At 54.1% G+C, this 15,873-nt stretch overlaps 6 protein-coding genes across 6 annotated transcripts; 1 reads left to right on the top strand and 5 right to left on the bottom strand.

Moving 5' to 3' along the window:
* Positions 1 to 514: 514 nt before the first annotated feature.
* Positions 515 to 1,644, top strand: B0H18DRAFT_1217085 (uncharacterized protein; the record flags this gene model as incomplete). Its single annotated transcript, XM_048036684.1, has 2 exons — positions 515 to 1,557; positions 1,614 to 1,644. 2 exons carry the CDS (start codon positions 515 to 517, stop codon positions 1,642 to 1,644), a joined length of 1,074 nt encoding a protein of 357 aa, XP_047885418.1.
* A 463-nt stretch (positions 1,645 to 2,107) lies between these two features.
* B0H18DRAFT_890173 (uncharacterized protein) lies at positions 2,108 to 4,014 on the bottom strand (the record flags this gene model as incomplete). Its single annotated transcript, XM_048041296.1, has 5 exons — positions 2,108 to 2,452; positions 2,506 to 2,629; positions 2,689 to 2,909; positions 2,975 to 3,157; positions 3,211 to 4,014. 5 exons carry the CDS (start codon positions 4,012 to 4,014, stop codon positions 2,108 to 2,110), a joined length of 1,677 nt encoding a protein of 558 aa, XP_047885417.1.
* On the bottom strand, positions 3,997 to 4,518 carry B0H18DRAFT_841430 (uncharacterized protein; the record flags this gene model as incomplete). The annotated part of the gene is made up of 1 exon (XM_048039497.1): positions 3,997 to 4,518. A coding segment is annotated over one exon (522 nt), but the record flags the coding sequence as incomplete, so codon positions are not given.
* Positions 4,519 to 5,164: 646 nt separating this feature from the next.
* B0H18DRAFT_890149 (uncharacterized protein) lies at positions 5,165 to 5,626 on the bottom strand (the record flags this gene model as incomplete). Its single annotated transcript, XM_048041294.1, has 1 exon — positions 5,165 to 5,626. A coding segment is annotated over one exon (462 nt), but the record flags the coding sequence as incomplete, so codon positions are not given.
* Positions 5,627 to 9,611: 3,985 nt separating this feature from the next.
* B0H18DRAFT_942631 (uncharacterized protein) lies at positions 9,612 to 10,649 on the bottom strand (the record flags this gene model as incomplete). The annotated part of the gene is made up of 1 exon (XM_048041886.1): positions 9,612 to 10,649. A coding segment is annotated over exon 1 (888 nt), but the record flags the coding sequence as incomplete, so codon positions are not given.
* A 442-nt stretch (positions 10,650 to 11,091) lies between these two features.
* On the bottom strand, positions 11,092 to 11,700 carry B0H18DRAFT_961118 (uncharacterized protein; the record flags this gene model as incomplete). The annotated part of the gene is made up of 1 exon (XM_048043033.1): positions 11,092 to 11,700. The coding sequence occupies one exon, from the start codon at positions 11,698 to 11,700 to the stop codon at positions 11,092 to 11,094; it is 609 nt and encodes a 202-aa protein (XP_047885413.1).
* Positions 11,701 to 15,873: the final 4,173 nt, after the last annotated feature.

Below are 15,873 nucleotides of genomic sequence, written 5' to 3'. Positions count from 1 at the left end.
CCCGTTACACTGAATGCTTCAGTCTCCGTTTGCAGACCCAGTGCAGACCATAAGAGCCGACAAGCGTCTAGTCTATGCTTGTACTTGATGCATCACGACTGTGCCGCCTGGAGACAAAGGTGAGCAGCCTAGGAGGTTTCCCTATCAACCATCATCTCAACACGCTACACATACTAGTAGTCTCCGTCAGTAAGCGCGAGTGTCAATAATCGAACGTATATGATCCACTATCCCAGAAAGGGCTCACATTTACGAACATACATCAACTGGTGCGTCGTATCCCTGTGGCGCGCTTACTTCGTTGACATAGCATTACATATGCAGATACACAGTACCAAACCCGACGGCGCCTCTCCTGGAAGCGCGACCCCGTCGCGTCATGGTCCTTTATTGCGCGAAGTGCCCGAGATACGCTACGAAAAGGTGTAAAGGGTGCTCATTGTCGAGTGCCAACTACTGCAGCAAAGGTTGCCAGGGGCAAGATTGGCCAGAACACAAATTCGAATGCGCCTCCATGTCTTCATTCCAGCTAGATACAGCGGACCATTTGGTGCGCGCCGCGCACCGCCGCTACATCCCTCATGATATCGACACCTGCATGGAATACGGCTTCGTATACGCTGCGAAAATAGGCGGCGTGCACGCACTCCTCGATTTCTGGGTTGAATTCATCGTCGAATTGGAGATTCCCGCAAAGGCACTTCGTTATTGGCGGCAAGCTCGAATCTTGTGCCAAGTAATCGAGTTGGGTTACGCAAAGTCGGGTCGTGCCAGCAGAAGTCAAGCCTTCAGGTGGTTCCAGGGGCACCGATGGATAATTGAACCGTCACTGGGGGTTCCCCAGGCTGTCGAAGAGGGTGAACAGGCCACTATTGCGCGCTTCAGTCATTGGACTGGAGTTCCGGACGCTACTCGCCCCGACATGGACGAAATCATGGAGACGTGGCCAGCGGCGAAGGCACTCTGCTTCAACCTGTGTGAACATATCTTCTGCCATATCGCAGTCATACCTCCAACAGATATCTGGGTCCATTTTGGGTTCTGCGTCTGCAGAAATAACGACGAGGAGAAGCAGCTCAAGGCCATCTACGAGCACCTCTTCCAACTGTACACATTCGAAGAATTCTGGCTCGCCTACGACGACGGCAAGCTTTGGTTCCTCGTCGATTCCTCACTGCCGGTTCATGGGTGGCACAGACGCACGGAGCTGCTGGGCATCTTGCAAGCCCCTCCGTTTTGCGGCTGCTCACAGATAGCCTGGCTCCTCAAGGGCATTGTCCTGGTTGACTCCGACACGTTTATCGTCCATGAGAAGCATCATCCGTTAACATTGATGTATGGGTTCTCCAACGCGCGGTCGATCGCTGACGTCAAGGAGCTCAAGAGGTTGTACAGACGACTGCTCTTAGATGCCAACGTCTGTCCGCTGCAACTACACGAAGTGGCTAACGCAGACGAACTGTACGGTTTCGCCAATTCCACCCTCGGATTCGGGAGCGCCGAAAAGGTGCTGTTCAGGTGGCTGCTACGGGGGAAATTGTGGAGTATGGGCCCCGAGTACGTTTATGCTGCCCTTCATTCCGAACAGGAGCTCATGACAGCACTTGCTATAGGCAGGCTTATAGCTATAATCGATGTCGTTGAATGTACGTCGCATGATCTATACCCAACCCCATGGACCCCTTCGCAAGACTGTTGACTGGGTAGCTCACTCGCTCAGTGCAGGACCTTGGACGGGAATGCCGACTGTTGTCGCGTTGTTTTGTCAGCGGTCGACCTCTTGATACGACATTGACTACTTTATCTCTCGTCGTCGGCTACTTATTTGGATAATGAGTGATCAGACCCAGGCAGATCGCTCGAGACCGTGACGTTCATCGAAGTGTCGAAAATTTCACCAAGAGCAGTGTCAACACATAAATGCTGTCGTCTATTGCGTGGGATGCCGAATACCACTGAGAATAAGTATACGGTATGTTATGCCAGTGCCGCGGAAAGGGCGTGATTGCAATGCAGTGAAGAAACGATGAGCGACCATGCCTGAGACCACAAAACCTCCTAGGAAAGATAAACCTGCAAACGCGCCGGGGCGCGCGCCCGTCGACTGTCAACGATGTACCATCAGTTTGTACGTCGACCAGCCCGCGATGAGCGCAAAGGCAGCGAGCACCCCGATGATAGACCCGAACCACACGTAGCCGTTTTGCACATCCTGCCCAGGCACGTGGACGTTCATGCCCCACAGACCTGTGACGAGGTTCATGGGGATGAGTACCGTACCGAGCGCAGTGAGCTTCGAGAGAACGTCGTTGATTTGGTTGTTCGCCTCCGTCATCTCGATCGAGATCTGCGCGAGGTAGTTGGAGTGCGAGCGAGACAGGATCTTCTCGTAGTGATTCAAATTCTGCGTCATCGTAATCAAGTGGTCTTGGATATCGGAGAGATAGAGACCCTAGAAAGAGATGAGTCGGGCGAGCGATCGGCCACGACGAAAGAACAACTCACGATGTCCGATGTTGGTGCAACACGCCAGTTCTCGTTGCATCGTTTGGCGAGACCCTTCACGACGTCGGCCTTGTTGCCCATCAACCTCAGCAGACCCATGACCTTCTTACGGCAGGTACCAATCCTATCGGATGAGGTACGATGAGGGCCACGCTCCCAATGCTAATATCACGCATGACATACCTCCTCAGCATGTCGCTCTGCTCCGCCTCCTTGAGGATAAGTACGAGTTCATCAATGCTGTCGACTTCATACTCGATGCTCTGGATGAGGGGTCCGAAGGCGTCGGTGATGTCGTCGATGAGAGCGTATGAGATCCAGTCTGACGTAACGCTGATGTAGTCCTTCAGCTGCTTGATCCGCCGGCGAACATTCTGAGGATGAGGGGTCGGGCGGAAGTGGAACTGCATCATGGCGACGGTATGATGAGATCGAGGTTCCTAGGTAGTCTCGTGCGCGAGGGACGTACCGACAGTATGCCTTCACGGAAGACGATAATGTACATGTTGAGTGGTTCGAGATACGTCGGGCTGTATGGGTCCTGGTCGAAGCCACGGAAACACACAAGGTAGTAGTTTCGGAACAACTCGATCTTCTCTCGAGTTTCCTCCATCTGGATATCCTCGGTAGTCAATGGATGGATGGAGAAGACCTGGAATCCTCGTGCGTTAGACTGTTGACAACGTAGAACAATCAAGGACGTACCTTGCTGAGTAGCTTCATCTCCTCGTCAGTGGGCGACAACACGTCCAGCCACCATGTACAACCATCTGCCGTCGCGTCTCCCGGTAGTCTCCGCTCGCCGCCGCTAAATATCTTCGAGGTCCCAGGACCGATGGCGTTCAACCTCGGCGAGGTGAGCAGCGAGCCAGGATTCGACCCGACATTGGTCGGTGCGTATGACCCTGGTTTACCGTTCATACCTAGCCTCGGTCCCGCAGCATTTGGCGGGGCCGGCTCTCGTCCAAAGAACATATCCTCAAAGCTCTGTCCCTCTGCTGGGAGCTCACTGAGGCTTCGCGAATGGATAGTCGCACTCAAGGCGTTCGAGTAGAAAGAGAAACGGTATGGTCGGTCGTGTCCCGTTCCCGGCCCACCGAGCCCATGAGCACCCCCACCCGCCGACGGTGTGCCGTTCATGATGTCGTTGACATTGTCATACGACGGTACGGCACTGAGGGTCGTGCCAGACGTTGGTGGTGCAGCCCCCGCCCCAGGCTGTTCGAAGAGCGCAAGCTTCCCTCGTCGCGGAGTGGGTGCGCTATGCGAGAGTTTGCGATGTCGCACGCGCGGGATCGTGAAGTGACTTCCGCTCGGGCTTGGGTCTGCCTCGCTCTGGCCCTGGCTATGAGGCGCAGGCATTGGTGGGCGCCCAATGTGCGGGCCCGTAGGGCTTGCAGGAGTCTGAATGCCGAGCCGCGCCTTCTCCTCTCGAGCGAACGTCTCCAACGGGCCAAAGTCATACTGCTGCTGTTCAGGAGATGGCCCGCCAACGCTTGCCTGGTACATGGGAAGCCCAGCCTCCATGTCGGCCGTCTCCATAGATACAAGCAAGGACGGGTCATGAGCCGCACTGAGGTGGTTGAGGTGCGCATCTGGCGCTGGGCCCGGATGATAGTGCTCTGCGTGGTCGGGATCAGAGTTAACGTGCGGACGACCCCGTGCATCGTTCACGTCCTGCTCCTCCTGAAGAGAGAGAACGGGGAAGTTGACGGGGCTGTCTAACGACTGGGACAAGGGGCGCGGAACCGGAGCGACAGGCGATGTAGTAGGTGAGGTGACGGTGTTGCTCCGGGCACGGGAGAGATGCATGGCCATGTCAGCGTCCATGGCACGCTGGCGTTCGCGCACCTCAGGGTCATTAGGGTTGTATCCTCTGGTCAACGTCGGTGACAGGCGGGGGCGAGAGTGGGGGACGGTAGGATCAACGTCCGCAATGTCACTGTTGCTTCTCCGCAGGCGCACAGGAGAATGAGAGTGAGACCGTTCTGGAGAGGGGCCGATAGGGATGGGAGAGCTCGCGATGGAGTTCGTGAGCACCGAGGGTGCGTCCGGGGAAGTCATTTTGACACTGTCTAAGGGTCAACGGGAGCAATATCCTCAGAGTCACAGAAGATGCTCACCAACCAGCCTATGCAAGCAATGAAATGTCACTGTATCACACTTCGGTCAGAGCCAAAGTCCGCTTGAAGTCGAACCTGGCTTGTTCGCTGCCCTCGAACGGAATCTAGAGAGATCTTCTCGAGCGCGTTGTCTGGCAAGGAGATGAGGGCAACAGAAGGCGACACCAGCGATTACGAGCGTGGCCAAGGGGATGGGCCGACTGCCCTTAGCCTGAAGTCGCTGAGGTCGCGAGAGGGGGCGTGGTCACCGTGGCGGCAGCCTGGCAAGAGAACATGACGTCCAGGCAACTCGAATCCGGCGGCTCCAACGGCTTAACTGACCGCCAATAACTGTTTCACGTCCCACACTAATCGGCATTAGAATGGCTCTACAAACGACTACAACCCCGTTGTAGTACCTTGTTAACACCGTTACATTTTTTTTTTTTTTTTTTTGGAGGGCTTAGAAATGGGCGGCCGCAACTAACAATTGGTTAGCCCGGGCGTCCAGCCAGCTAGCGGGTTCCCCCGCAAGTGCATCCAGGGAGAAAATGCGTTTACGCACGGTCGGGTTCCCGACCAGTGTGGGACTCATTCGCCTGCTCACGAATCGTGTGCAGGTTAATACCCACTAAAACCCGGGGCCATTGGGTCCAGTCTTGTGGAAGGCTTATCTCGTTATGCAGCGTACCGCCCCAAGTGTCTAGTACTTTACTGCGTGGTAGGGCTGACCTTCCAAAACGGCGATGTGTCATTGTAATCTCCTTATGTAGTCTCTCATTGAGGGCGAAGGACCATCGGTTTACTATTTCTGCCTCTGAGTGCATCCAGTTCGGCTGTTCCGCATGTCCCACTACCCGTTCACAGCGTAACTTCCAGATTAGGAATGCCGCCTCCGGGATCAGTATTCGCCACAGGCGCGAGGCGCCATGCCGGACCGTCTTAGATCCTGGGTTGGTCCAGGTCTTCAGGCCAACTCCCAGGACGTCCGGCAGTGTTAGAGGGGATGGCCAGGGTAAGTCTTTCTGTGCCCAGAGGGCTTTGGTCGTTTCCCATATGGCTGTCTGACCGGTATCAGGTCAGAATGTGTTTCTGCTGCGGTTCACCGGGTATGAGCAATACCGGGCTATCACAGTTGTTCGTTGTAGAGGGGGTTGGTTGAGTGTTGGTAGTACTGTAAAGTTTGTTAGCAAGTACAGTTGTTTTTACTTACCACAGCAATTGAATTGCCTTTACACACTATAACTTGGCTGATCTCGTTGAAGTGACGTGACGTGCTGAATGGATAGACTAACCACTAGCCTACCCACTAGACTGGAATACGTGGATACGAGTGACGTGCGTGACTGAGACGTGACTACAAGAGTTGCTGATTAAGGTAAACAGCTTACCGATCAAGAATCACTAGAGGCACTAACAGGGGCTTGAAGTCACACAATAGACTGTTAAGCTGAACTGTAGTATATTGCACACTAGGATGCCGCTTGTTAGCTTATGTTACTAACTTGCAGAGCAGCAGCTCACAAGATCTACACTGAGAATCTGGGAGAACTTGACTGCCTCATCCATGGAAAACTGGGGGCCTTATATACATGTGGGGAACAGCTTTACTCATACAGATTACACTACTTAGTCAGTCCTTACTCATCCTTAGTCATGAACACAGCTATGTACTTCAAAGCAACTCATGTGGTACAGCCTGTACTGCCATATGACATGGGTCAGCCAATCACAAGTCAGTATCTAGCACTGCCTTGTATCCTATTTGAAATACATCTGGAGGCTGTACTCTGAGACAACATGTGGATTGCCCAGCAGGCCCTAACCAGTCCGGGGGCTGTGCGTAGGCTGTGCGTGGCTGTGCTCATGCTGTACTCATGACTATGCCACCAGTCACACTGCAATCTCAAAGCCCACGTGACCTTCTAGACTAGTCTCACATGACCATGGCTATGCACTGCAGGGGGCTGTGCTGTGAATGAGTAGTCTGGTAACAGGTCATATCAATAGAAAGGAAATAGAGGTATATACCATGTTCCTTGAGCCAAACAATATTGGCTCAGGACATCTGGACGGCACAAAGAAAATGCAACTGTCCCCAGTTGCACTCTGCATCCCTGGCCATAAAAAAAGAAAAAAGTCCTACTCTTCATCTTCATCTTCCATCTCCTCTTCACTATGCTCTTGTTCATCATACTCCTCATCATCCTCAATTTCTTCATCTTCATCCATATCCAGGTCTTCATCATCATCGGCCCAGTTCAATTCTTCAATCTGTTCTCTTGACACAAATGGGAGAAGTCGGAATGCTGCAATTCCCTGTCTCCACACTGCACCATCAAGTTCGGATAGAACATATGAACCTCCTTTTGTCTGGCGGACGACACTAAAAGGCCCTAGGTATCTTGGGTGATGCTTTCGGTCGGCACTCTGTTCGACTGCCTTATTACGCACCAAGACCAAGTCGCCAGGCTCATACACCTTTCTGTTCAATCTCCTCTGATAGCGTCGCTCAAAGACTTCCTTAGAACGCAAGCGTGTATGTTTCAGCAGTTGTGCCGCACGTGCAACATCATCTGGCTTCTTCATCAACTGCTTGATTCGTAATGCTAACAGATCACTGGTAGACATTCCTGCATGGAATCCATCTACTAACAGAGTCATTTCGGCCAGATCAAAAGGGAGGACTGGGTGTACTCCATACAACAAATAGTAGGGAGAGAATCCAGTAGATTGACTAACAGTCACGCGATCAGTGAAGAACGCATGGTGAACATAGTCGGGCCATTTGTCTGCATTGCCTTCACAAGTCTTGAGGATTGACTCACGAATAATGAAGTGCCCTCGTTCTACAACTCCATTAGCTTTAGAGTTGTAGCTGGATATCTTGATTTGTGGCAACTTATATCGCTTCATCAATTTCTGAAAGGCTTCTTTGAACTCAGAGCCATTATCAGTTACCACTTCACCAACAGCACCATACCGGCACAAGATCTGTTCAAAGAAAAAGGCTGCTACTGATTTTGCCTTCTTATTCTTCAAGGATTTACCTTCACTAGCTCTTGATAAATCATCTCGAGCCGCAATGATATACTTGAATCCTTTTGCTCTAGGCATCTCCATAATGTCTAGATAGATCTTAACAAATATAGTGGCAGGGGTGGAAATCACCAGTGGTACCTCAACCTTGCGAACACTGCGGATCTGGCATTGCTTGCACGAGCTTACATGATGATGAATGTCATTCCACATGCTTGGCCAATAGAACCTTTCCTTGACAGTATGCATCACAGCTTGCTCTCCTCGGTGGCCAAGTCCTTCATGAGCTTGGGTCATAATTTCCAACCTCTTCTCAGCCTTCATGATCACTAGACGTGGAGGCTGGGTACCATTACGTCGGTACATCTTTTCATTCCTCATGAAGAAACGACTTGCACTCTGGATAAAGCGTCGTTTGGCTTGCTGTGTGTCTAAGAGAGGTAATTCAGTGGATGTGAGGAACTTCCTATACTGAAATAGAAGCCTATCTGCCTTGGTGTTGGCAGAGATGAACACATGGCCATGACTCTGACTCAATAGTGCAGCATAGGATGGGATGCACTCATACTTTAGCTGGCGATGGTGCTCCTGAATTTCTATGTTCAAGGCAATATCGTCTAGCCATGAGTCGTCCTCTTCTTCAGTATCCTCTCCATCCGCTAGTGGACGTCTAGATAAAGCATCTGGACCTTTGTGTCGCTCTGCAGGTACATGGATGAGCTTGAAGGTAAAGAGCAATACTCCTTGTATCCATCGATTGATGGTTGCGTTAGGCTGTAGGTCTGGCTCATTGAGCATGCCTTTGATATACTTTGCATCCACTTCCACCTCTAGGTTTTGCACTCCAGTGAGGTATAAGCGGTAGGCTCGTAAGGCACGATACAGTCCATACAGCTCCAGCTTTGGCTGAGAATAGCGTGACTCTCGCTCTGACATTGGGATTGACCCATATCGGGCAGGTCTCTTGCGTCCGGCTTCATCGTATTGTGATAGGATGAAGCCAACTGCATACTTGCTAGAGTCAACGGATAGTACGACAGGATTGTCTGAGCTATAGTCAATAGGTCGTAGAGCTGGTGCTGATGTTACTGCACTTTTCAGAGCATCAAAGGCTACCTGACAGCCATCTGTCCACTCAAAATCTGTCTCCTTATGCAACAGCTGTGTCAGTGGACGAGCTACCTTAGAGTAGTTGTGAATCCATATCCGGACTGTTCCACATAGGCCCAAGAAAGCCCGAATGTCATGAACACTCTGTAGAACTGGCCAGTTAAGAATCTTATCAACCTTGTTTGACTCTGGTAATCTGCCCTCAGGTGTACATGTCTGTCCTACAATCACAACTTCGGGGCGACAGATTTGAGCTTTGTTAGGTGCGAAGGTTGCACCTGCATGTCCTACACGATGCATGACACGATGGACATCATTTGCATGTTCCCATATGAAGCGCCGAATGCCTGGATTGGCTTTCAATACTTCTGGGTTGCCATTCTCATCTGGATAGTCTGTTGCGGGTCCTCGAACAGGTAGATCATCTATGAAGATGTTGGCTATGTTTGGGATTTCATCCTGCAAGATGAAGGCCATACACTTCTGGAACTCAGCAGGTGAGTTGGTGAATCCCATTGGTAGCGACGTGATGCGAAGAAGACCTAACGGTGTCTGAAACGATGTCATGTCTCTACTCATGGGATGAACTTTTCGAGCATCAAATCCCCAAAACAGATCAAACACTGAGTAGCACTTCCGTCCAGCAAAATCTTCAACAAAGTCATCTACTTTTGGTGGTAGACCAGCGTCTCGAATTGATACCTTGTTCAAAGGTTGAAGGTCATGGACAATACGAAGTTTGCCATTCTTCTTAACCACACAGAACCATCTCGAACGATAGGATGATTGGCTAGGCTCATAGACTCCTGCATTAATCTTCTCCTTTAGCAGGGCTATGACTTTCTCTTTGATCCCAGGTGGGATCGGGATATTGGCAAATTCCCATGGTTCATGCGGAACCACTGGAATTATGTATGGAGTGAAGTAGTCTTCTCGGAATGTTCCCCGCTGAGCTTCTTCAAAAGCTAAGGCTTTCTCGTTAAGCTTGAGGATGTGCTGAAAAAGCTTCTCCTCTTCTGGCCACAGAAAGCCCTTCGGATTGATATTCATCTCTTCCAAATGCTCAACCGTAAGGCGTGTTCCTGGCGTGAAGTCGGGCGGATGGATGGGTAATGGCTCTAACGAGGCTAGCGGATCTTCCGGGATGCGTCGTTCGACTCGTGCATCCTCTGGGAATACTCCCGGTACAGGCTTCACTCGTCGGTCAACGCGTTTGTAAGCTCCCAAGACTTCGTTACCGTAAAAGGCAAGTAGCTCTTCGTCGGCGTCTAAGTTCAGCGAGCTGACGAACGTGTCGTGGTCGTTGGTGCGACTCTCTTGTTCCTCCCATTGCTCGTGGTCGACCGTTATCAAACCCACATACGCCAGCCATTCATCTGTGAGTTCCATGCTTTCGTTCTCACGTTCATACTGACTCGCGGTCGCATATCCGGGTGTCGTAGTCGATTCGGAAGCTGAGACTGGTGGGCGTGTGCGTTGGGCGGAAGTTGCACTGTACGGTGGGCATTGCACAGAGCTTGGTACGCCCTGCTTAGCCGAGCTGACACATGCGAGCAACTTACTTGTCTCTAGGCGCGTCGAGGAGTTGCCTGGTTGGGTGAAGTGGCGAGTTGTCGGGTTGACGTGTCGAGAGAGGCGGCGACGTGCGAAGGTACTCGGGAGATTGCCAAGTTTGACATGTGCGAGGTCTGCAGAGGTTGCGGGATTCTGGGTATGTGGTGGACCACAAAGCTCTCGTTCCATAGCTAGTTCTTGTGCACCTATATTGGTCGAGTCGAGTCGCTGCGCACACGCGGAGTACCGAATACGGCCAATATATTCGGGGCTTTTCGAGGAATTTACATCGCAGACTTGTACACTACGACTGAGTCGAGAATGCAAGCCTAATATCGTACACCACATATAGTTCGTAAGAGTCGGAACCGAGGCGCGAGTCAAAACCGAGGCATACACACAATTCAAAGCAGAAGTATACATACAAGTCGAACCATAAGAGATAAACATAATTGCGAGGCACGAGCATCCCGGCACGCTTTTGGGGGCATGCCACGAATACTCGTGCTCGCGTCTAAGCACTGAAAGAGTTACAGTCACGAAAAGATACATCAGAATCGAAGGAGAAGTCAGTTCGTAACACCAATCATAAGTCGAAGCACAAGACAAATCGTACTGAGGCGGAAGAACGAAGTTGGCCTTTTGAATGTATATTGTCAGTCGTAGTAGATCGCCGTACGTCCGAGCACGAGATCTCTGTCCAGAATCGTAAGTTACCGTGACCAGGTTGATACCAAGGAAGTTGACGTACAGCAGGGTGAGCGCGACGTCGAGCTCCAGCCTAGTTATGAATGGAGTAGGCGGAGTACTCGCCGGGCGCGCCGAACACGTTCTGCATGCATTGCGAGTGCAGCAGGATGCCGTATTCGCCCGCCGCGTTGTATTTGAGCGAGGTGTCGATGAGGGCGAGGATAGTGTCGGTGTCGTCGAGTCCATTGCGTTGCGGATCAGCAGTGCGGTAGCGAGAGAAATACGCGTGTAGCTCACACAGCTGCTCGCGCTCCCTTTTATGCAACATCGGGTTGCCACGAAAGTGCCCGAGGTGTTTCTTGTACTTGCCGCGCTTCGCAACTTGCACGAAGTCACTGTCCGGGTGCGTCATCCATTCTCGCTTGCGGGCCTCGCGCATACCGTCGTGGCGACCGCGCGCACGGGCGGCGCGAAAGGCCTTGACAAGCGCGATTCGTACGGCGTCGCGAGTTTGCGTGTCCATCGGGTGAGTGGCGTTGTCGAGGGTGAACGTCAGTTTCTCGTAGATGACATCCATGTTTGGATGTCTTCGTACCTTGTAAGGTGGGATGGCGTCACGGTCCGTATCGTAGTCGGACTCGATCTCATTGTGGGGCTCGAACTCTTCTTCGGCTTTTTCTAAGAGCTCCTTGAACGTCATTTCGGGCTTCGCGCCGACGTCTTCTACGTGCACCGGAGGCCAACCATTAGCGGATGTGACTTCGAAGGCAGGGTCGGACTTACCACCCGGTAGGTCCTCTTTGTCAATGACCACGCCGTCGGAGTCGAGCTCGTCGACGTTTGAGAGTGTGCTGAAATGGCGGCGAGCACGCGCCTTCGGCGCGTCCGCCTTGTTTGCTTCGAGGTCTTCGGAGTCCGATACGAGTACCATGTCTTCCTCGTCACTTGACGGCGGCACGGTCTCGAGATCCGGCATGGACGGATGCGAGGAGAGTGCGGCGGACCCAGCGCGTGGCACTACCTCGTCGCCGGGGTACTGCAACTGCGGTGAGTTAGCGGGCGCAGGAGGACGGCGGCTGGCAATCGAGGGGACCGGCGAAGGCGTAGGCGGAGGCAGCGAGGAAGGGGCCGTGGACGTGGTCTTCAAGACGGTACCCTCGTCCATGAATGGGTTCGGGCGCAGGTCGTTGACGGCCTTCGCGAACAGCGGTGAGCCGAGTCGAACTGGGCGAGGGGCCGGGTCCGAGTCCGGAAGAGGGAGGCGGAAGGGCGTGCGTCCGGCGTAGAGGTGATAGGGGTCGATGGGAGGCGCTCCGGGGGCGGGGGCCATAGCCGTAGTAGAGGTGGTCGCGCGCGGAGGCTGCACGGCCTGCGCATACGAGTTGGGATGGGGGCGCGGGACGAAGGCCGGAGCCTGGGGACGTGGGACGAAGGCCGGGGCCTGCGGCTGGTTACGCGGAGTGCGCGAGCCCGACGGCTTGCGCGGCGCGAGCGCAGGAGGCACGCCGCCGCGGCGCGAACGCGCACGCGGAAGAGGCGGCGGCGGGTCCTTCGCAAGCTCGTGTAAGTGTAGCTTGAAGTTGGCGAAGGGGTCGTCACTTACAGGGAAACCATGGGCTGCGTGCATCGGATGTCCGGGCGGGTAGATGTGCGACGGGTTCGTGCTAGAGTGCAGGGTAGGCGCGAGGTGTGCGCGTGGATCGAGCAGACGGGCGCGCATCTCCTGCGCCTGGCGATGGAAGGGATAGTCGGCCTTGCGGATGCCCGGGGTGACGACCTGCTTGGGCTCGTTAGGGTTCTTCGAGATGAAGGCGGCGACGCGTACACCGGCTGCGTTGGTTCCGCTCTCGCCTGGCTGCTGGTAGGTAATGGCCGCGTCGTCCAGCGTTACGATCGTGACCTCGTTTCCGTTCGTGTCGACGAGCTCTCCGCGCACCTGCGCGTTCTTGGTCGAGATGACGGAGGAGGGATGGGGGCGTACGACGTCCGAGCTGAACCGGTCGCGGTCCATGCTGTGGAACAGGTCCTGCGGCGGGATGTACCCGCGTGGCAGGCCCGGCGGAACGGGGACAACCTGGCTGAAGGGGACCACGTTGAGGACCTGGTCCTGGTGCGCGAACTCGGGGAGACGGTCGATCTCAAAGATCTGGTCGATGGGAGGGAGAGAGACACCGGACGGGCCGCGTGGATAAGCCATGACGGGCGTGGAGGACGGGGGATGGACTTGGGTTGTGGACGAAGGTGCTCGCTCGCGCGAGCTAAATACCAAAGCGGGAGGTGCTCACCTAAGCCGTTTATCCCTCCCCTAACTCCTAACCGATGTCGTCCCATGGTCCCGTAACGATTTGAGGTCGTGAGCGCGGAGTCATGTCGAGAATCGAGGGTACTGGTAGAGGTCGCAGGGAGAGAGAGAGCCAGCGCGCGTCGCGCCACAGCCACGGGCGCCTGCAGATCGAATCTGCGATCTCCTGGGCCCAGCCAGATCTTCTCCGATACGTCCGTTCCTCGATCGACTTGCACCGCTGTCTCGGTGCCGGCGTCTGCTGGCGACTTCTCTCTCGCGCGGTCGTCTTCGCTCTCAAACTCGTCCTCCTTCATCTCTTCTCGCTTTGCTCTGAATTCTGCTTGCTGGATACGGCTTGCGCGCTCATCTTGCGCCTCTTCGTCAACGTTCGCAGGCGTGTTCCTCGGCATAGGGGACACGTTATCAGTCCCTGGTCCCTCAATATCAAGCCGCCTCCTCTTCCTAGCTGCTCATTAACCTCGGCGTCCATCTCTCCACTGCCCATACCGGATTGAGCTAGGCGGCCTTCTTTGTGGCCATCGAGATTGCGAATCCGACTTGCTAATGTCAAGTGGACCGCTGCGCGAATGTCGGGAGCGATGGGATTGGCGGAAGTTCGTTCTGGGGTATTGGCATCATGTAAGTCGTCCCATCTTCTGTCGAGCTGACTTATTGAACTGCGCTTGGCTTCGGAGAGCTTTGCGGGGCAGTCCGCGAAGCTGTGCGCTCCGCACCGGTGAGTCATTTGCTCCTTAGGCTCGAGGGTCGCTTGCTCGCGTGCGGACCGCACGAGGCCATACAGTTGTCGCGTCAGGAGGTTGGGATCGAACCACCCAACCTTAGTGTCTTCGTCAGGGCTCGCGGGTGCGTTCAATTGATCAGGTAAGTCGTCGTATAGTACGTCTCCTTTTTCTGACTCACGCGAGGCTTGCCACTGCTCGGCATAGGAGGTCAGCGCGGCGGGGCTGCCACAAGCAAGCACGGTGGACGGTTCCGCGTCCGTCGGGCCGGCTGGCACCTTCCCATCCTTTCCGAGCCATACCGCGGGCTCATACGACCATCCGGGATTAATGCCATCGGGCATTACGAGGATCTCGTGCTGAACTTCCATTTGGTTGTTCTTAAACAACAGGTATGTTCCGTCTTCGCGTTCGTCAATGCTCACGTAGTTACCGCGCTGCCAGGGTCGTCCGAGCAGCAAGTCAAACGGCACCTTGTCGCCGATGTATAGGTTCGCGTACGTCGGGACGCGACCGCACTTCAAGACGACATTCTCGACCAGTCCACGCAGGGCTCCCGCCCCTCCGTTCGCGTCATTCATCTGACACGATCGGGTGACGTCCATTGGGCGATTAAGGTGAGTCTTCCAGAGCGTTCGACTGGCGATGTTTAGCTGAGATCCGGTGTCGATGATCGCCGTCACGGGGCGTTCATCCACTTCTAGTCGCAGATAAATTAACGCGCCTTTCGATCAGGGGACAAACGCTGCCGCTACAACGTTCTTCGCGGCCGGCTTGGGCTTCAAGACCTCCTGAAGATTGTGAGTCAGGTCCTTCGAGACCCCAAATATCTCACCGACTGGCAAGGTCACCGGAGTGTTCAACACCTTGGCCAGAACCTGCCAGGGGTCGACCTGAGCTTGTACCTGATTCTGGCGCGGGATGCGCTTCACAGGTTCATGCTTAGTTGTCTTCTCCTTTTCGGTACGTGCAGTGGATTCGTTCTCTTTCTCCGGCGATCGTGCTGATGGTGCGTCTTCCATGATAGCGTCATCATCACTTGCATCGAACTGCCGGGCCGCTACGTCTATGGGCCTCGCGGTCTTCCATGCGAGTGGGGGCTCGCTACCCACGCGATCGTGCTGAGTCGGCTGCGTCGGCTGCATGACTCTGTCCCCCCGATGCACTGGGATCGGAGGAGCTTGCTCGCCGCGTAGTCGGGCGGAAGTTCGCGTTGCGTCGGGCGCGGGCTGTGATGCGGATGGTAGATGTGGAGGTACGTCACGTTTGTCTGGTCCACTACTAGCTGGCTTAGTCTTACCAATCTTCTCCTGTACAGTGACTGGTGGCACGATAGGATTCCTAGTTACACGTTCACGTGCGTCGCGTGTAGATTTAGCTGTACGCTCGGCTCCGAATGCGAAACCATCCTCTCCTTCATCCGTCTGAATGTTCCGTACCTGTACCGGCTCGTCCTCCGAATCATACTCTTCGATATAGCATGCGAGCAGTATGACTGCTTCGGCTCGGTCATAATGAAGTGAGAGCTCGGAGTCGATTGTCGCCGGATAGCTATGGTGAATGGTTCGTCCATGTTTCGGAAAATGCGCGACCCGTCTTTCATGACGAGCCGCCCGGACCCATCTCGTGCAATAGCACCTTGGGCAATGAGAGTGTTAATCTCTGGGCAAGTTCCGATACCATGTCCGCTTCCACCACATCCGTAACACTTCATCGGTGGCCTAGTAACACCTTGCGGCATACTTGGCTTATTATCGTTACCAGCTGTGCCAGCAATAGATTGGCTGGCCATACTCATGCTAGGTCGTCCAGGCGGTGTGAGGATCGATGCAACCAATGGGCTCATTGT

Source organism: Fomitopsis serialis, assembly GCF_022376445.1.
Source record: "Fomitopsis serialis strain Sig1Antser10 chromosome Unknown B0H18scaffold_242, whole genome shotgun sequence".
NCBI classification, from domain to species: domain Eukaryota; kingdom Fungi; phylum Basidiomycota; class Agaricomycetes; order Polyporales; family Fomitopsidaceae; genus Fomitopsis; species Fomitopsis serialis.
Note: the sequence above shows the minus strand (reverse complement) of the source record. Positions and strands in the feature narration are given on the sequence as shown.